This window comes from Protopterus annectens, chromosome 12.part0 (assembly GCF_019279795.1).
Source record: "Protopterus annectens isolate FY-2018-M chromosome 12.part0, PAN1.0, whole genome shotgun sequence".
Taxonomy (NCBI): domain Eukaryota; kingdom Metazoa; phylum Chordata; order Ceratodontiformes; family Protopteridae; genus Protopterus; species Protopterus annectens.
In genome coordinates, this window is record NC_056746.1 from 624,539,110 (window position 1) to 624,560,653 (window position 21,544).

The window sequence follows — 21,544 nt, forward strand, 5'->3', positions numbered from 1 at the left end:
TATCTCGCTGCATGCCGGACTCCACATGGGTGTTGGTAGGGGCCTGCGACTCGAAAGTAGCAGGTATCAGGGGCTGCGAAAGCGCCTCACTGAGTACCGGCGAACTGGCGACTGGCATAGGAGAAGCTTCGTCATCGGTTTTGGACCTCAACTGTCTCTCTCTGTCCTTTTCTTTGCGCTTTTTATGTACTCCGGTAGTCGGATTGCTATCCAACATTTCTGGGTAGTAAAATCTGTTTCCAAAATACTTTGAGCCAAAAATATACTGACGCTTAATAGTGCGTTGGTTAAATCTAGCACAAAACCGACAGCCAGGCACGTTGTGATCAGGGCCTAGGCAAGGAATACAGTATAAATAGAAATCCTTATGAGGTATTTGCATCCCACAAGTAATACAATTATTAACTTTTTCTGAGCAAGAAAAAACTTTCCGCAACGGGGTACTTAGCTTTAGTGAAGACTTCGGTTCTGAAACTCAAACTAGAATATTTCAGGAGTCGGCCGACAGGTACTTGCAAAATGCTTCTGCTTCGGGCATCGTGCGACAAGAAAGACTAAAGAAAATGGTGTCGGCTGCTTGTTTTATACCCCTGACGACCTGACATCATGGAAGAAGAGACAGCAACCGACGCAGGACCCAAGACTTTGGAATTCAGGCTGACTGAGGGCAACCTGTCAGCAGATTACCCAAATGTAATGACTGCCACAGTGAACCACGAAGAACATCATCAGCTATTGCATAGAAATGTTCCTACTCTATTAATTAGTCTATTCTCTTTCAACAGTAAGTCTTTACAACATAGACGTTTCTTTAAACTATTACAGTTTCTATAGGAAAAATTAGGTTTATCCCCATAATGTTCCTAATCTTTGGTACTGAGGACAGTATTCTCCAGTTTCTAGAAATAATATTTTTAACATTTCTTGTCATCCTATTATACACTGTCGGATAGCGTAATGCTCATATTTCTTCCTTGCAATATTACTGTTTTGAGCAGAACTTTTATCAGAGAAGTAGGTTTAGCTTTATTGTCTCTCTTATTCAACATTTCTATTTTCTTCCAAACAGTCAGCATGATAACCCCTCTCCTTAAAGTCATAGATCATCTCATCCATTTGTTGTTCAGATAGCTCTTTACTAGTACTTAATCTACTGACCCACAATAGCTGAATCCAAAAGTACCAAGAAAGTATCAATCTGGGATAAGAGTGTGACATAAAGGAACTTGAGTAAGAAGGGTTATAGAAGCATTTAGGAATTGATGAAGGATCTGCAATAAAACATTAATAAATGCAAATAAAGCTCAGTATGATATACTTCAGAAGGCTAAAACTAATACTGAAAACAGTCTTGATATCTAAGAATAACACCAAAGCTATAACCCAATCTGCTCCTCCTGTTCTAAATTACAGATCTGATGTTGTCAATTTTCATTCTTTCCCCACCTGTTTGGTTCAGATCCGACACTCAGATCTGATTCAGTTGTTAGTTTACCTCATGGCCCCACAAACCTCTTGAGCTTCTTTCTTACCCATAATGCACCAACCCCTAACATACCTCAGATCTCGCTTGTCGCTTTCACGATTAGACATGGTTATCCATCTTGAGATCTCGAGCAGTCGTTAAAATAAGTGTTTTAAAATTTCCTTTTCAATTTTTCTTATTAGTTAATTCTTTGGAGTTTGCTTGGGGTATGAAAATACCTCTGCAAACAGTACCAAGCAAAAATCCTAAATCTTCTAGACTTTGACGCATGTTTGGGAGTCATATGTATGTTCACACATTGTTTCTTTGTGAACTGCTCATCCAATCTTTCTTCCCAATCTTTTCTAACCTCCTCTGATTGGTTCCTATACTTATAGTGCAATATTTTGTATACCAGCAGCTTCTGTTCTAGATTAAAATAAAAACTATGCCAGAGTACCCTATTCCTTTTCTCTTTGCCTGTACTGTGAGATATCAATCCCTGATAAAAAAAGGCCATCTCTTACCTGCAGTCCAAATGTCTTCTTGGCCTCTTCCCATTCTATTACCTTTCCCTTTCTAGTTCTTTGCTCCCAGTAGCTTGGTTCCTTTACTAGTTTTTTCCAGTAAATTCCATCCCCTCTTGCCTATTCTCTGTACCTCTAATTGCCGTCATCCATAATGGCAAAATCTTCTTTCACAATTCTTGTGTTGTCTTAGTTCTTAGAATACTTTCTGATACTTTATGAATATAATATTCTGTATGGTTGTTGTTGGTCTCCTTAAGGATCTGCATCTAAAATTCCACTCTCTCCATATTTCTTGAATTTCCCCATTTCATCATCAACCCTTTTCAGTTTGAATTACAGCTTTCTGCCTGTGTTATGTATATGAGCCTCATCTCTAAAATACCCCTTCAAATCAGGTAATCCTAAACCATTTTGTTATACTGAGACTTATTTCACTTGACCTTCGCCCTCCTCTCCTACCACAGAAATTCATTTAAGTCTTTACCAATTATTGTCCACAACTTCTCTGGTCGATAAAAATATGCCTGACCTGTATATAAAATTAAAGAGACTAAAAACCTTTTCATTGCTTGTATCTTGTTATTCATATCCATAAGGAAGAGCTTTCAGTTTCTCAGTTTTTGTATTATATTTTGTTTAGTCTCTTCCCACATGTCCTTTGCTGCCATAACTGAACCATTTTTAATCCATACTCCAAAATAATTCATTTTATTGCATCCCCATAAATATGGGTAATGTTGAAACAATCTGCGTGTGAGTACATAGTTTACCGCTATAGCCTTTGTATTATCTTAATTAATTTTATATCTTGAAAAGACGTAAAACCATTTCAAAATGTTCCACAACACAGTGATGTCCTTTTCTGGTTTTAATATTGTTTGCAAGCAAAGCCAACTTTTCCTAATTACCATAGCAATTACATCCTTGAATTTCTGAATCCCTTATTTTCTTTGCCAGTGGTTCTAAATATAAACCAAATGACAAAGGAGACACCCATGCCTAATTCTTCTGTTCAGACATAACTTGTCACTGACAAAACCTCCCACATGAAATTTTGCCTCAGATCCATCATATATCCTCCCAATTAATCTTAGTATTGTGTCAGGCAATACAAATGCTACCACTGCCATATTAATAAAATCCCAGCTTACTCTGTCAAATGCTTTCTATGTATCAAGACCCAACAAAACACTACAATGGAATTTTCTTACATTCTGCTTCCCTCTGGTTTACCACTGATCTATGAATATCATCAAATATTTGCTTCCCCTCAACTAAACCACATTGATCCATATATATTAATTCTGGCAACACCATTGCTATTCTTTTAGCAATTATAGATATACTTTATAATAATGGATTAAAACTGAAATGGGTCTATATTAAGCTGGATCTAATGGATCTTTGCCATTTTTAGGTATTACACCCACAACAGCTTTCTTCCGGGATGCTGGTGCTTCCCCTCCTTTTAAAATACTGTTACAAAAATCTTTCCAATCTCTTATCACTTTCTTCCCTCCTAGCTTCCAAACTTCAACAGGAATACAAAATAGTTGTGTAAAATCTTACCACTGCCATAGATGTCCTTCTCTTCCATGTTGCAGTATTCATAACATGAGGGATTCCCCACCTAGACGACCCAAACATCCGGCCAGTATACCAGAGATTTAAAGTACTACAAGGTACATGTGACATTGCATACAGGCTAGCAGCCGAAGTAAGCCATAAAAGTTACGTCTGCATGTACCATCCTCAGAACTGAATGCTCCAATCACAACACCAGCCCAAGAATATGCGGTAGAAGAAAATATTATCAAAAGAAAAAACATGAACCAAGGGGGAAGGAGGGTGGGATAGAATACTGTAACATGGAAGAGAAAGACATCTACAATTATGGTAAGATTTTACACAACTATTCTATGTTCTTTTATTCCCATGTTGCAGTATTCATAACATTATTCCCATGTTGCAGTATTCATAACATGAGGGAGAGTACCAAAGCTCATGAAAGGGAAAGGGAGATAGGAGCAGAGGAAATCTCCATGAAGCCATGCAAGATTGCCCTGGCAAAGCCTACTGTGGATCTGGAGATAGTATCCAGCTTGTAATGCTTTGTGAAAGTGTGGACAAGCTGCCTCCAAAATACAAGCAGTGTCCAAACCTTTGAGGAAGGCCCCAGATGAAGCTACAGTCCTAGTGGAATGAACTTTTACTGAGGAAGATAGTTTTTCAATGGAAAACATAACAGAAGGAAATGGCCTTAGACATCCAAGTAGAAATAGTCTGTTTAGACACAGCTTTCCCCAGTGCCTTGGGATGAAAGGAAATAGACAGTTGCTCTGATTTCCTAATGGACTTGGTCTTGTCTAGGTAAAATCTGAGTTGTCTATGTACATCCAAGGTATGCAGGACCATTTCACTGAAATTTTGAAGGGAAGGAAAGAAAGTAGAATAGATTGGTTAAGGGACGTATCATTAACAACTTTTGACATGAAGAAGTGGTTAGTGAGGAGAGATACTCTGTCCTTGTGGAAAATAAGAAAAGGTTGAGAAACCATTAAGGTTTGAAGTTTGGACACACTTCTAGCAGAAATGATGGCTACCAGCAAAATAGTCTTCCATATGCAATGCTTTAAAGAAGCTGAGACTGTAAACTCAAAGGGAGCCTGAGTAAGGTTTTCCGGTACAAAATTCAAAACCTAGGGTGGAGGTACAGGTTTCCTGGGAGGTCTGATATGAAGGATGCCCTCAAGAAAAAGCTTAACCTCTAGCCTAGAAGCTAAAGGAGGAGATAGAGGCAGGCATGCAGAAATGGAGGATACGTTGGCCTTAACAGAAGAATAAGCCAATCCAGCCTTAAGCAGCTCACAAAAACAAGACAGAATTAGGGGAATGCACATTGAAAATGGATCTAGCTGTTTCTTAAGACACCAGATGGTGAACTTCTTTCATTTGGACAAGTAGAGCTCCTAGTACTGAGTTTCCTGGCCTCCTGCAGAACTGCAAGCACTCAGAAAAAGGGTGTCGGAAAATGGATCAGAAGCCAATCACCCACAGACTCAGGATCAGAGTTGTTAGATGTGAGTGAATAAGAGATCCCTTTTGTCTTATATGAGAAGATCAACCTTGTGAGGTAACTTGTGATGATTGCCTTTGGCTAGTTGCACAAGAAGAGGGAACCAGTGCTGTACTGGCCAAAAGGAAGTCGGGTCACCAACAAGATTTTTGGTTTGGCCTGCTGAATTTTCAGCAGAACTTTCTGAATGAGTGGGAAGGGAGGAATGCATAAAGAAACACCACCTTCTATGAGAATGAGAGCGCGTCCACCTTCCATATGAGAAGGTCTGGGACTCTGGTCTGGCACAAAATTGTGGAAGTTGTCTGTTCAAGGTGGAGGCAAACAGATCTATTTGAGGAGTATTGCACCTGTGGAGAATATCCAGAAACACATCCCTGTGCAGCATCAAAGACCTGCTTGAAGTGTCTGCCAGAACATTTTGAGCTAAGGGAATGTAAACACCTAGTATAGTAATTTTTGCTTGAGAAGCAATCTGCCAAGCCTGCAAAGCAGGTACAACTTTGTTCCCCCTGCTTGTTCACATACCAAAGAACTGTAGTATTGTCTGTGAACAGTTTCAAGGGACCTGGGCGAAGAGAGGAGTGAAAAGCTTGTACAGCAAGAATCAAAGCCCACATCTCTATGATGTTTACACGTTGTTTCCCTAAAAATGGAGACCACAGGCCTTGAACTTTCATGTTTCCCAACATCGCTCCCCACCCCAGGTCTCAAGCATCCGTAAATAGCTCCTGCACAGGTTGAGGAGGCTGTAGATGAAGGCCTGGATTCCGAGATTTTTGTTGAATCCACCACTGTAATTCTTTCTTCAGACAAGGGAAAAGAGGAAAAACAAACTCCAGAGGGTGAGCATGCTGGGACCAGAGAGATTTCAGATACCACTGGAATTTTCGCAAGTAAAGTCCGGTTAAAGGTAACATGGAGATAACAGATGCCAAGAGTCCTAGCATTCTGAGAAACACTCTGGCTGTCAATGAAGTCAGAGGAAGCAACTGTTGAAAATAGGTCAGAAGAGACTGCACTGTTTGCAGGGGCAGAACAGCCATCATCAGGTCAGTCCTTATCCTGCAACCCAGGAAAAACGGATACTTAGAAGGGTTGAGGAAGAGCTTGTTTTAGGTGACAGTGATCCCCAGGCTTTGGAGCAAGGAGATGGTGGTTTGAAAATTCTTTAGCAGAATGTCTGGATGGTCTGCTTGAATGAGCAGGTTGTCCAGGTAAGGGTATATGAGAATTCCATGAAGTCTGCAAAAGGCAATGACAGGAGACAAGCATTTTGTGAATATCCTTGGAGCTGTGGATAGTCCAAAGGGCAAAGCACAAAACTGAAAATGAGATGAAGCAACAGAAAGGTGCAAGCATTTCCTGAACAGAGGGTGAATTGGAATATGAAGATATGCATCTTTGATATCTAGACAAACCAGGAAAGCCTGAGGTACTTAAGACAGGGAACAAGGTTTGGAGGGTGAGCATCCTGAAGGTGGGAACCTGTAGAAATAGGTTGAGTTGGGAAAGGTCTAAGATGAGTCCCCATGGACCATCTTTTCTGGAAACTAGAAACATCCTGGAATAAAACTCGTTTCCTCTTTGCAGAGGGGGAACTTCCTGAATGACACCCTGTGAGATCAGGTCTCAAAGCACCTGAGGGAAATGAAGAAGCTGGTCTCAAGGGGGATGAAATATGCCCATGAAAGAAGGAATGGATTTTGAAACCATGTAGTAACTGTTTTGGATAACAGAAAGTACCCATTTCCCTGTGGTTATGTTTGTCCATAGGAAAGAAAGTGAAAAAGGAGCTGGGAAAGAGGAATGTTGGGGAGTCTGGGCAGGTGATCACACACTACCTGGTTTGTCAGAAAGGGGGGCTTTTGAGCAGTAGCTGGTTGAGTTCTGGAAGGGATCTGCCTGCATGTCCCTTTCTTGGAAGAGGAAGGAGGGGTACAGGGTTTCTTCTTCACAAAACGTGGTTTGGAAGGATAATTCCTATGATATGTAAGAAATGGGGACACAAAAATATGCTTAAGTTCTTGTAACTCTTTTCCTGTTTCTTGAAAGGATTTGAAAAGGCAGCAGCATTAGCACCAAAAAGGGCAAAATTATCAATAGGTGCATCCATAAGTTTTGCCTTGATATCATCAGGCAAGGACTATAATTTTAGCCAAGAATATCTCTTAAGGACAGATCCAGATGCAGCTGATCTACCAGATACCTCAGCTGCATCATAACTGCATTATATGGAGTGACGAGTAACTTGAGAAGAGGGTGAAAAAAGGGAAGAAAGTTGTGCCTTGGGTGGCAGAGTCTGGAAGGTCTGTCAGCAGCTGTGACGCCTGAGAAAGCAGGGCCAAAACAGACATATGAGTTTGGTAGTTAATGGCACTGAAGGCCAAAGTAGATGTGTAGACTTTTCTACCTAGCCTCACCATCATTTTACTATCAGAGGGAAGGAAAGAAATGGGAAGTAGAAACTTGAAAGGCCTATCTGCAGACACTGAGATCATGGCAGGATCAGCAGGAGGACATCTGAAAAAAAAATTGTTGTCCTCTGGGACCTTGTAAAACCTATCAGGCCTTTTTGGGGGAGGAATTTGTGAGTCAGGGCTTTTGGAAGCTGACAGAAAAGCATCCTGGAAGTCAGACAACACAGTTGGAATAGCAGAAGGGGAGTCCATCTGCAAGAGGTTGTAGTACCTCTTCTGTACTTCCGAAACTTGGGAACTTTTTCATTTGAAACAATCTCTCATTCTGGAAATCATCCTTCCAAAAGAGATGTTTTCCTTAGGGGAGTCACCACTATTTGAATCTACTTCAGGGGAAGCATAACCCAAGGGAGATTCCATTTATGTTGAGAAAGCAAGAGACTCATCTGAAGATTAAACTTCTTCAGAGGGTTCCTGTTCCAAAGCAGAACTCCTAAGCAAAGGAAAAGGGGAAGTGAAGTAGAAGGCAGAACAGAGGAAGGTCTTAAGGCTAGAAATGCATTAAGAATTCCCAGAGAGAAAGCCTATCAGTCTGGGAAAGGAAGAAACATGTTTTTGTTTCTTTATAAGAGAAGGATCTACCCTAGGCTGGAAAGAAGGGATCGACTTAGGTCTACTATCCAGCAAAGACGTTGGACTGTCTTTGGTGGCTAAGCAAGGAGAAGTAGTGCGAGGGGCAGCCAAAGAAGTGAGCTGTGGTTCCCCCTTAACACCCTGAATGGACGTCTATGAAATCTATGTGGACATGCTCATGGTACTCTTCCTAGCAGCCTCCAAACTAGTACCCACTGAATGAAAAGAACCAGCCACCGTACGGACCTCTGGGCCTTCAATGGCCTCAAAAGGGATGTCTGGATTCAGAGGTGCATCCAAAGATTCAGGCCTAATACTTTTTACCTTCCTCTTTGGAGGCTCAGCAGATGGACCCTCTATTGCAAGCACTAGTCCCTTAAGTCTCTGATTCTCGAGGTAAATGTTCAGGGAAGAAAGATGACTGCAGAGTATCTTAGGGACAAATTTCTGACAAATTGTGCAAGCCTTATATCCGTGAGCGGACTCCAGACAAAACAAACACTGATCATGGTTATCTTTGTGTGGAATGTGTCTTCCACAATGGCAGTTGCCTTCCTTGGATGACATTAACCCCAAAAAACATGCAGTAGCAAAGGAACACACGTTTCCCAACAGGGCACTTATATGAAACTGTAACTGCTCAGCAATTAGACTAACAGGAGAAATTCGGACTGGCAGCAGAGAAGTTCGGAGGATGCTATGTGCAGACGTCACTTTTATGGCCTACACTGGCTACTAGCCTATGTGCAACATTGCATGCACCTTGCAGTAGTTTAAATCTTTGGTATACTGGCTGGATGTTTGGGTTGCCTAAGCGGGAAATCCTGCATGTTATCAATACTGCAACATAGGAATATAAGGACATTATCGATTTCTGGAGAATTTCCTACAGATGGATTATATGTCACCATTTTTATCTTATCTCCTCTGACATTAACTGTTAATTGTTGAGTCTTGTCTACCTCTAACATTGTCATACTTAAGTCTTTCATAAATATTTCCATTTGTGCTCTTTCTTGATTCCCCATTTCTCTGCTCTATAACACATATTTTCATTAAAAAATCCAAAATATCTCTAATACCTCTACAAGATATCTGGTTACTTTTCTTGTTACAGACTCCCTATGTTGGGCAACAATCCTTTCTACTTTCTTTTGCCTAACTCATTGTGCTAAAGTTTTTGTGCTCTGTAGGTATTATCAAAAAATAGTTGCCTAAAAGCAATCTTTCTAAACTCATGTACATTCTCCATATAACCCATTATTTTCTGTTTAGCACTCTGCAGTTATGTCTCTTCTTGTTCTGTGAGATTGCCTTTATTCTGCAATACTTTAATCTTTGGCAGGCCCACTAAATAATTCCTGTTACATCTTAGCTATATATTCTTCTTTTATTTCTACTTTATTTTTAAACTTTCATTTTATCCCACTCACTAGCTATAACTTCTAAAGAAATTTGTATATTCCCTAATAACTCTTGAATAACTTCCACTACCCATTCCTCATACTACTCTCTTTTTAACAGTAGTGTAGCAAAGTGTCAGTATCTAATTTTTATTTCTTTCACCTGCATTTTCAATCTTAGTTGTTACTGGTGCATGATGTGAAATAGTTACTGGTGCATGATGTGGAATAGTTACTGGATATGTGTTGAAGCTTTCAATTAAATGCACATGTTCTTGTGAAACATAATTTCTGTGTAGTTTAGACCAGTTATTTTACATTGAGGAATAATACATAAATTCTCTCCAAGTTCTTATTACTAAATTCACATCTTCCATACCAAATATTTTCATAGTTTTCTTCAGAAATCTACTCTCTTGTCATATTTCCCCTTCTAGTCCCCCAGATACATCCTCACTGTTCAAGTTCTAGCCCCCACCTATAAGTAACATTCCCTGCTGAAAGCTAATTTCCCTCAAAATTTTCTTAAGCTCAATAATAGCAGTTTTAGGTAGAATATAAATACATTCTGGCATAATCCTCCTCCTTTCCCGTAGCCCTTTACCAACACAAATCTACCACTGTCATCTTTTTCCCTGTCATATCATTATATATATCTATATACATACATACATATAAGACATCTTTTTAAAATGCCTGTTTCCAGCTTTTGTGTTACACGCACCCCCTAATGTTTGGCAGGTTGTTTTTTTATACAGTTGAATCTCTATCTGAACCTATGTCACATTTCATGAGACTTTTTGTTTCACTGAAAACCCGCAAATAAAAATCTGCAACCCTGAATATCCCCATAATGTAGTAACTTAAAATAAATACAAAAACTATGTATATCATCAAATAATTAAGTGTAATCCTCCTGATAAGGAATAATTGCCCCAAACTGACAGCTATATCCACTGGCATTACCTAACCTAAACTTAAGGCTATTCATAGTAAGGCACATGTTACAGCCTGTGCTCTTACACTAATTGCTGTCTATTCTAGTCTGATTTTTAAATTACCTCCCGATGTGAAAAATGCTTATATGCTTTCAGAAAACTTTAAATTTTAGCCCTAAGAAAAAGTGCAGTGGCTATCTTTAAAAATAAACAAATTATATACTGCTCTAGTAAATGCACTGAAGTACTTAGGCTGCTATCTCTTGTTTACTAAGCCACTTGTCCTTGCACCTTTGATGTTTAAGATTTCCTCAGTAAACAATGCCCAGAACTCTTGTGATTTATTGCCTGAACCCGTAGTCAGCGTATCTTTATGGAAACATCAGAAAAGAATGTGCAGCTGACCTCAGCTGCATACTTCTTAACTCACATTCAACATTTATTTGCAAGAGAATTTTTCATTACATTCCCAGTGTTCCCTTATTTTTAAAGCCCGTGTACTCTCACAAAAACATTATTAGATTAAGCCAAAGGCATTAATCCAGAGATTCACCTTTGTAAAAATAAGACAAAACATCTCAGTGCTACAAATATTATAATCAGTGCACTTTTACACACCACCCACCAACCCAAAATCCCGAGATTGCAGCATATTAACTTAAACATGATTTTGTCCAGCCTTCCTTCTCTTTTTACATTATAATGCCTACATTTCTTAAAACTAAAAAAGAAAAAGTACATGTTAACTTTAAATATCTTTATCATATACAGCAATCACTGAAAATGCTTTACTCAATAACATGCAATTTATATAATGAAATGCTTTATACAAATATTAACAAAAAGTATTTTACTTAGTTACTTTTTTCCTTTTACTGTCCTTCCAAACATTAATAACATGAAGATGGATATATGTCTTTCAGTCTCCCACAAGTTTAACAAAGTCAAGCAAAGTCCAATCTTTTTCAGCCACTTTTTCTTGTCAAGCCATATTTCACAAATATTGCTGATGCTATACACTCTCACATTTATTCACTAATTTCAAGGTTGCTGGAATTCCTGTTATCTCCACTGCCCAACCAAAGAATCTGGTTTATTATCAGAAGAATTAGAAGCAGAGTCCCCCTTCTGTTTGCTGTTTCGCTTTTTGTTGGACAAACTTTTGCATTTCCTCCTTAGCCTGTTCTGCTTCAAAAAATTACTTTGATCCTCCAGGAAAAAAATATTTTGAAGACAGCTGGATATAGCAGCTTGAATCTTACACCTGCCTCTTGACATTCCCTGAATGCTGGGATAAATGTGTTTCTCTTTTGCCTGGTGAACAGTGAATTATTTTCCACAAACAAGTTACCATCTCCAATTTTGAATACTCTCCCCTTCTGCTACAATTTAGTCAAGAGGAACACTTTCTGCTCTGACTGCATCTTTACAGGTCTTGGCTGTTTTCTCATGGCCAGACTTGGAACACACTAATGATGTTCCCTTTCAGTTAACAGATCCTACTGTTGAATACTAGTCCAGTTGCTTATGTGTGCTTTCATAAAATTGCTGCAGTCTTTTCCTTCCATCTTCTCTGGCACAGCAGAAAGTCTCAGGTTTTCTCTGTGTGCTCTGCCTTCTAACTTAACATTTTTTGAAATAATTCTAATAAGCAGTCTCATACTCAGCCAGCCTTTTCTTCATTTTGATCTCTGACTTTTGCAGTTTTATCAGTTCATTTAAATAGCCATTGAAAGCATCTTGCATTTTTTTCCAGCCTTTTGTTATATGAGCTGACATACTCCTTCAATGTTTCATTTATTTCAGTCAGCTCTCAGCACATTTGTTTCTTCCCCCTCTAAATTACTGGAAGCCATCTCTCGTACCAAAGCTAGAGTTGTAACTGCTTTCTGCTAAACAGCTGCAGGATTTTTCCCAGTCACTGTTTTCTCTTCAGTTTTTCTAGATGATTTTCTTTTAGGCTCTCCAAGTGTCTTCTTTGTTGGCATCCAGGCTGTGTACTTAAGCCAGTAACTGAATTTTACTAAAACTGGTCCTCATCTCTTACTTTCTTTTTACACACTGGGATAAATGAAGTTGAAAGTTGATCAGTGTGCAACCAGTCTAAATGTTCAGCATTCCTGAAGGCTTCTATTGCACAAAGTAAGGGAACCACTTGAGATCCAATATAAACCAAAGGTTCCTCTCTTTTTGAAGACCAAAATGTAGTAGTAGTAGTAGAATCTTTACACCTCTTGTATGGAGAGGAGTTGCCCAAACAGATGTAAGAACTGGAGGGGGAGGGGAGTGATGAACTCTGAGGAGTGTCCCTGCTCCAATAGCTGGAGGACCCAAGCAACTGCAGTTATGGTTCTCAAGTTGTTTCATGGAAATAAAACCTGCCTCTAAAACATCTCCTGCTGAATCAAAAGGTAACAAACCCACAATCTGTAAAAGTTGTTGAGTGGTCTGTTATGAAAAACAGATGATAATTTTACAATTCAGTCTACTGCATGCAATTACAGTATTATATGTAGACCATCATAGTAAAATTGAGAATCAGTAGTTTTAGTTGCAGTGCATTTCCAGAAGGCAAACACAATCAATCTCATTCAGGCATTTTCCTTTTTTTTTCTCCAGGATCATGTGATCTTAGCTGTAGTATACTTAGGCACTGGGAATGAAGGGTCAATACCCCCACTGGGGGGATATCACCCCCTGCAAAAAAACTTTAAATTTTTGTTAGTTTATTTCTTACTGCCACAGTCAGCTAACATGGCAAAGCAGTGATCAATAAGTTGGGCTTTGATAAATCTGATGTTAACATTATCAAGTGGACCTCTGGGGACTGACCCCCCTCTAGGCTTGGGTTTCCTGGACTTGAGGAAGGCCCATTTGGGTTGTTTCTAGGACTGGTCTCTTTTCTTGGGGTAAACTTTGTTATTTCTCTCAAAAGGTCTGCTTACTGGCTGTACCTGTACAGCTGGCATATGAAGGCTAGTTCCTAACCCTCTTCTTCACATTCAGATAAGATGCTCAATTTCCATACCTAACTAACTGGGGAGTCTAGAAGAATGCAGTCAGGTGTAGTGGTGTAGGATAAATCCAAAAGCAGTGGTATAGGTATTCATGTCTGCTACATAACTTAGGGAATCCAAGGCTTGTTTACAGACCTTCTGCAAGTCCTGGATTTTTCAAGTTTGCTTTCTGCTCTCCATCTCTGGCACAGACTCTGCTCTGGTTGGATATGAAGTGAACATGAAGGCTTGCAAGTCCAGGATTACCACCAACTGTATCTTATTGCGCAGGTTTTCTAACCTCATGAAATCCCAATCCACGTATAGCTCCCTGAAGTGCTGCTGGACCTTTGTCCATTCATGGGCCATCATCAATTGCTATGCTACACCGATGGGACGTTGGGCCAAAAAGTTCCAGCCTTTTGGGGAAAGACTAGTTATTACATCTAACAGCATCAAACCGAAGGAGTCACAGCTGAAGGCTTGTTGTGTACCCCTAATTCTCCTTCAACATCAATTTAATGGAAGGAGGGGACATAGCAACTGAAAAGGGGGCTTAGGAAGGTCCAAATACTGGGCTGTCAGGACCTTCTTCTTGCCCACCTCAGTAGCCATAGATACTATGTTGGAAATCAAATGAGTGAATAACAAGTCAAGGACTGAACCCTCAAGTGTGGGTGGTGGCACCCCAGCCCCTAAACAAAACAGACAGATGAGAAAAAGATGATGGGTAGGATAAGAGAAGTTTCTCTGACTCCCAAGACTATGCTCTCTCCTACCTGAGACCCTCATAGGTAAAAGCTTACAAGGCCACAAAGTACTGCAACTCTTGGGAGAGGGCATGAGCTCCTCTTCAGTATTCCAATACTTAGACTGAGGTTCTCAGGTTCTACAGTTCCTCCAAAGGTGGGACAAGGTTTGGGCAAGCTGAGCAAACTGTTCCCATGACAAACAACATCCTTTTAAAGATTCCAAAGAGCATAGTGAGAGACAGTTATTGATGGAGATCGCCAACCCACTGAATAAATTTACCAAGATCTAACAATTAAAGAGGTCAATGAAGGTTTTATTAAAATAACTGATATAAACACCCCACCCTGTAGCAGCCTTCAGTTAGGTCCATGACAAGAGCCCCAATATTATTGAGGGCTCAATGTTACTTACACCACACATAAAAACAAGGATCAGCTGGGTGAAAAAGAACTGAAACCTTATGGGGTGGCTGTGCCATCTTCTGAAGTAACAGGTCAAAGCTATAGGACTGGTTGGTTTAAAAAATACAGATGACTGTAAGGTGGTCAAAACCCAAACCATGCATGCTAAATGCATGTTTATTCTGTGGTACCATAAGAAATGAATAATTACCGTAACATAATAAAAATCAATGGAAGGCAAAGAATAAGAAACAGTAGTGATTACTGGGTTAAAAACAAGTTTAAAGCAAAATTCATAGGAAGAGGAGCAACAAAACAAGTAAATAATTGAGCTCTCTTCCTTATGTAGTGAGTAACTGGAAAGACCCTCACCTTCCTTTCACTAATGTATCTCCATTAACATGTTAACAAACCTGCTAATGGGGCCAAGGGGAAGATAAATTCTTTTTTTGGGGGGGGGGGTCTGAAATTGAAGAGTAGAACCATGCCACCCAGTGGTCCCGCTCACCAGACTGAGTAAGGAGAAGGTCACAGTAAGCTGCCTGTCGGGCGCTAGAATCCGCCACATAACGCAAGCACTCAGGTCTCTCAACAGCAGGTACAAATATGACTCAGTCATTGTCCACGCTGGTGTAAACGACCTGAGACGTACCTCCTTGGACTACATGAAAAGAGACATTGAGGAGCTCTCTGATTATGTAGCCCAGGCAGGTATGACCCTGACCTTGAGCAGTATCCTACCCTCACCAAGAATGATGCCACAATACAGAGATAAGATGATCAGCTTTAATAATTGGCTTAAATTCTGGTGTCATTCAAAGGGGATCCAATGTCTGTCTGCCTGGGATGACATGCTGGACAAGCCACGCTGCTTCAAGGGACGGCTTGCACCTGTCACCCTGGGATTCGGATATTGGCAAAGGCTCTTGCCACCCCATAGTGCCTTTTTTAGGCAAGGCTCAAATTCTAAACCTACCACCCTAGAACACAAAAAGGAAAAAACTAAGGGTAATGCTGCTCAATGCCAGAAGTCTAAATCTCAAAATGCACTTTTCGAGGCCCTTCTCAGTATGGAGAACATCGATGTCTGTGCTGTGACAGAAACCTGGTTCAAGGCTCCTGAGAGCACCCCAGCACTATCAGGTTTTACCTCATACCATGCGTTCCGGCCCCAAAATCCGGACAATATCAAGAAAGGAGGGGGGGTATCCATATTCATCAAGGACACCCACACCTCAAGACTGGTGGCAACGCACGATGCATCGGAGACCATCCAGGTGCAATTAACCATAGGCAAGACTGCTCTGCAAATTGTAGCATGTTACAGGCCACCCTCACAAACTCAGGAACCCCACATGGCCTTCCTGAAAACACTAGAGGGGATAAATGTATCACCAAACACTATCATACTAGGTGACTTCAATTACCCTAATATAGACTGGGAACACTACTCAAGCCCAAACACCCTAGCCCAAAAGTTCCTGGAATTCATAAACTCAAATGCCATGGAACAACTAGTCACCATCCCCACAAGAGGAGATAACATACTTGATCTCATCATCACGAACATGGGTGCACAATGTTCAACACCGGAAGTATACCCTTCACTGGTGAGATCAGATCACAAACTAATCTCGCTGGAGGTCCTCATCCCACCCCCACCTGAAATAAAAAAGACCACAGTAAAGAACTTCTCGAAAGCCGACTTCACACTTCTAAAGACTAGTGTGATCTCCTTTAAGGCCCCCGAGCTGGCGGAAAACAGTACTCAAGCCGCTGAATCACTTACAAATGCCTTCTACCAGCACCTGCAGGATTGCATGGATAAGGCAATCCCAAGCAAAACAAAGACTCTTTGTACCAAAGGCAAGCGTCCAGTCTGGTGGACCCCAGCCATAAACAAACTCTACAACAAAAGGAGGAAGCTACTACAAGATAGAGCAAAATCCTTAAAAGGTAAGACACCCTTGATCACTATAAGTAAAAAACTAAGAGCTCTCATAAAATCATCCAAAGCAAATTTTGAGAGAAAAATAGCTAAAGACTCAAAAGACAATCATAAGGCCTTCTTTAGCTATGTTAGAAACCTGGGAGGAAACTCCCAGATATGCTCAGAACTAGTTCAAAATGATGTGAAGATTACTGATCCTACAGACATTGCCAACATACTGGCTGACAGGTTCAGTGCAAACTTCTCCACCCCTCCCCAAAAGGAGAGATATCTATACCAAATGATTGCAGCCCCAAAATTTCCAACGCCCAAGTGAGAACTGCTCTCTCCAAAGCAAAAACACAGCGTCAATGGGACCAGATGGTGTCCCCGGCTGTGTGCTCCACGAACTCAATGAGGAATTAAACCCACAGCTAGGACAGCTGTTTAATCAAAGTCTTACCTCTGGATACGTACCCAGGAGTGGCGCACTGCAACTGTGGTCCCACTTCACAAAGGCGGTGCCTCCACCGACCCTGGAAATTACCGCCCATTAGCTTGACAAGCCTTATCTGCAAAGCCATGGAGAGGATCATAATGGACCTCATAAATAAAGACATAGGGAATTTGCAGACTTTGGATCCAACCCAGTTTGGCTTTGTCAAAGGCAGATCATGCCTTTTAAACTTGGTTGACTTTTGAAACAGTCACCAAAGCCATTGACGAGGAAAGGCAGTCCATACAGCCTACCTCGATCTGGCGAAGGCCTTCGATACAATACCCCACTCGGGTATCATTGAAAAACTCATCAGCTTAAATGTTAACCCATACATCACAAGATGGGTTGCAAACTGGCTGAGTGACAGAACCCACAGGGTCAGAGTTGCTGGCGCCATGTCAGACTCAAAGCCTGTCACAAGTGGTGTCCCACAGGGCTCAGTCCTGGGCCCACTCTTGTTTGGCATCTACTTTTCGAAGTACAAGCAAGCGCAGGAGGGTTATGGCTGACAAAGTTTGCAGATGACTGCAAACTGGCCATAGTAGAAAACACATCTGACACAGATATCCTTCAGAAGGGTCTTACAGAAGCGGATAACTGGTGCCAGAGCCATGGCCTAAAGTTAAATGCCAAAAAATGCATAGTCATACCCTTAGGGAAAAACAAGGTTACCCCTAGCTACCAAATAGGTGGCAATCCACTGAGCACAGAAGAAGTCATCAGAGACCTGGGGACCCAGGTTGATAGTAGTCTGTCATTCGACACCCATGTAGCTAAAGTAGTTAGGAAGACCTTCTACATTGCCCACCTTATCATGAAGGGATTCTCATCTAGATCAAGGGAGGTCATGGTCTCCCTTTACTCATCACTCATCAGACCAATGATCGAGTACAATACCCCATTCGGGATGTATCTGACCCGACACTTGCAGCAGCTGGAGAGGCCACAAAAGTTCCTCACCAAAAGGATAAAGGGTCTCAAAAATCTGTCCTATGCCGCCCGACTGAAAGAACTCCAGCTCTATTCAGTCGCTTACCGCTTGCTCAGAGGTGACCTTTGCCTAACATACAAGGCCATGTCAAACCCAGATTTGATGAATATGCTTCACCTCAAAAAATCTAGATCCATCAGAGTCACAAGGGCGGGAGACTTAAACCTCGACACGGCTATTAATAGGACGTGCTGGAGGGATAGATTCATCACCCAAAGACTCCCTATGCTGTGGAACAAAATTCCGGTATATGTGAGGCAGAGCACCTCGCTGGCCTTGTTCAAGAGAAATCTTGACCAATGGATGGGAGATCGCAGATATACCCCAGGGATTACCTCAGTGTCACTGCTCGACAGAGGCACAGCAAAATAATGGGTATAGTTCCCCATACTAAAGGGGTGGCGTAAGCCACAAAACGATGGGCTAGGCTTGTAAATGCCCTCGGGCAGATAGCCTAGTATGAACCTATGAACCTATGAACCTATACTACATCCTGGACTGCTGAAAGACAGCCAAGGAAATGTAATCTTTGCACACAACAGATTTTACAGGAAATGGACACAACAGTTTAGAAAAAAATTGCTCAGAAGCACAACACAGTCATCTGTAAAACTGCACATAATAATAATATATGCCTTGATCATATCTTACAGTATTTTAATAAACTTGAAATGCAGAGTTTCAATCAAACCATTCTATTCTGCAACATAACTTTAAAAGCTGAACACACATTAAAAACAGCAGTAACTCTGTACATGAAATTTAAAATGGATACATAGTTTTATTACATGAAATACAGACTGCTGAGAATAGAATCTGCAGATTCATGCTATTAGAAGATCCCCAGGTGCACCACTACAATTTGCTAAAAAAATCCATTTGTCTTTCAGTGCCTCATAGGGACACTTTTCTTCTAAGAACTCTAATTTACAAGGTTCTAAAACATGGTCACTGCCCCTCTTTAACAGTGAAACTACCTTCACAAGACAATGCTTCTATACTCAGAAGTACACAGAACAACTGGGGCCTGTTACCTGCAACCACCTGTCTACTGACATCAAAAAACGAGAACCCAATAAAAGCATCAAAGATGCACTTAAAGAGCATATTTTTACTGAATCTATTTGCAAGTGCTACTATGACAATGGTTAAGTAACCTACTAGCCCATAACATGAACTATGGGATACATTTAAGAAACTTTTCTCAGCCTCAAAGGGATACCTTATATGCATATATTTCACATGCATGTAGGAGTTCAAGTATTATATGTGTGACTGCCCTGTATTTTATTTATATTTTAACTTGTATTTTGTGTGTGTGTGTGTGTATGTATGGGTTACCTTTAATACATCGACAGCCCACTACATCGAATTCCACTTCACAGACACGGCAGAACATTGACAAATGAAGAGCCGAAGTTTCCCGCGGAGGTATGGGGCAAAGTTCAGGTGGATAGCCAAACGGTAACTTACCGTGCAGGAAACGTCGGCTCTTTATTTGTCGATGTTCTGCCATGTCGGAGAAGTGGAATTCGATGTAGTGGGCTTTCAACGTACTAAGGGTAACCCATATATAGATATGTATGTATGTATATTTTTTTCATTTTCCCTTACTATTCTCTGTCTTTTTTTTAAATCTTACCCTGTCTGTAGTCTATTACATTCTGAATTTTGTTGTGGCATTATTGTGTACGTAATACTGTTGATTAGAAAGAACATGATGTATTATCTGCTCTTTGAGCTCAGGTCCTGGCTGAAAAATGTCAGACCAGTCCACTAATCTGGTGAAGAAATAGTAAAACTCATTTTTCAGTCACACTCTAATATTATACAAGAAAAAACTTTTATTTATAGAACTAAAAAGAAAAAAAAAATGAGGTTGCTGTTTAAAACTAAGGACAACAGAAGCATGGTTTTAGCCATGCAGGAATACCAATCACTAAGTGAAACAAAGCAAAGCAGTAAGGGAAGAAAAGCAAAGCCAGTATTGAAGTTCCAGGACAATGCATCATGCTTAACAGATAAGGCCATACCTCATCTTTCCCAAGGGCCTTGAGATGGTCTAAGATCTGTCCAATCAGGGTCTCGCACAGCTTATTAATTTCAGCTAGGAACTTGGGGTCACCACCATACAGATTGTCATTTGAATCAACTGAGAAAATAATAAAGACAGAATTAGTAGCAGATACTAGGTCTAGCATGTTCTGAATTACAACTAGTCCACAAGAAATGTACACAACTAGGCAAACATGGAGTAGATAACTGTTGATATACAAAGACACTTCAACTTAAAAGATTTACATATGTACTGTGGTATGACTGACTTATACAAAACACATTGCGTTTGCCATTTTGTATCAGTTATAGTTCCTTCATATGCAATCTGTGCCTGTGTAAGAATTCTCAAAAAATAGCCTCTGCAGTGCAAAGCAGCCTAATATATTCTGATCCCCTGCCCCCGCAGAGGTTTAACAAACCACAAAAGCACATGTGCTCTCCTTTACAAAAGACCATCACACCCGCAACATGCATAAGCCCTCTGTCCTTTATTTATCAAGATATAATACTGCAGAAAATTATTTTTTTTAATCAGGCTATATATCCAGAATAAGAACTGTATAATTTCTGTCCCACTCATATCCAAAAAGCAAATGCTAAAAGATTAAAAACAGAAAATATTAATTGAGCTAAATTCCTGCTCAAAATAATACAACCCTACAATTACTCATGCAAAGTAAGAAACAAATGGCTGTGTTATTTGAACTCAGTGGTCCTCCCACACTAAGAACAGTTAATAAAAAGGCATGCTCTAAATGCAGGCACCTGCAGTCCTGTTTTAAAGCGAGCATAACACCCACCACAGAAAAAAAAACCACATTCTCATTTATTTAGAAAGAAAAAGAAAATAAAGGGAAGAGAAAAAACTTAAAAAAGAAAAGCATAAGCTCTGTACTGCCCACATGAAAAGTAATATATCATAACGGAATAAACATCTTCAATTCAATAGCATGATTTCAGTTACAACACTTCCAACTTATGTCAGTTATAAGGTATGCATGGTCAGCCTCCCTCAGGGGAAAACAAAGTCTTTACCACATATACCTTAAATGTTATAACAGAGAGAAATGGTTCATGGCTCAGAAAAATGTCTTGTTATATGCTTATTTTAATTTCTAATCTGAATAATTAATCTTCACCACTCAGTAATACTAGCAACTATCAGATAAAGGTACTATGATAAAGCAAAAGCTAAACTATTCAGAAGTCCACATCTGATATATGAAGAAGGCACCAAATGCCACAGCTACGGCTTACGGGAATTAAGCTGAAACATGTTTATGTGTTTTGTGTGTGCGTGTGATTATACGCATGCAGTAAGGCAAAACAGGAGTTAATTTTACTTACATTTTGGTTACCAGGGTAGATCACTGATCACAGCATGGTCAACTTCAGGCTCGGCCAGGGTTATATTCAATATAATAGCAAAAAAAACATGCTCAGCCAGGGTT

The 21,544-nt window shown here is 40.3% G+C and overlaps 1 protein-coding gene across 1 annotated transcript in view; it reads right to left on the reverse strand.

The window, feature by feature from the left end:
* The window catches only part of VPS35L (VPS35 endosomal protein sorting factor like), a gene marked incomplete in the record, with an annotated part of 3,288,436 nt that overhangs the window by 113,057 nt on the left and 3,153,835 nt on the right, over window positions 1–21,544 (reverse strand). Inside the window, 1 exon segment of the mRNA XM_044089753.1 lies at window positions 20,069–20,187. Within this exon segment, the coding sequence (XP_043945688.1) occupies window positions 20,069–20,187 (119 nt within the window).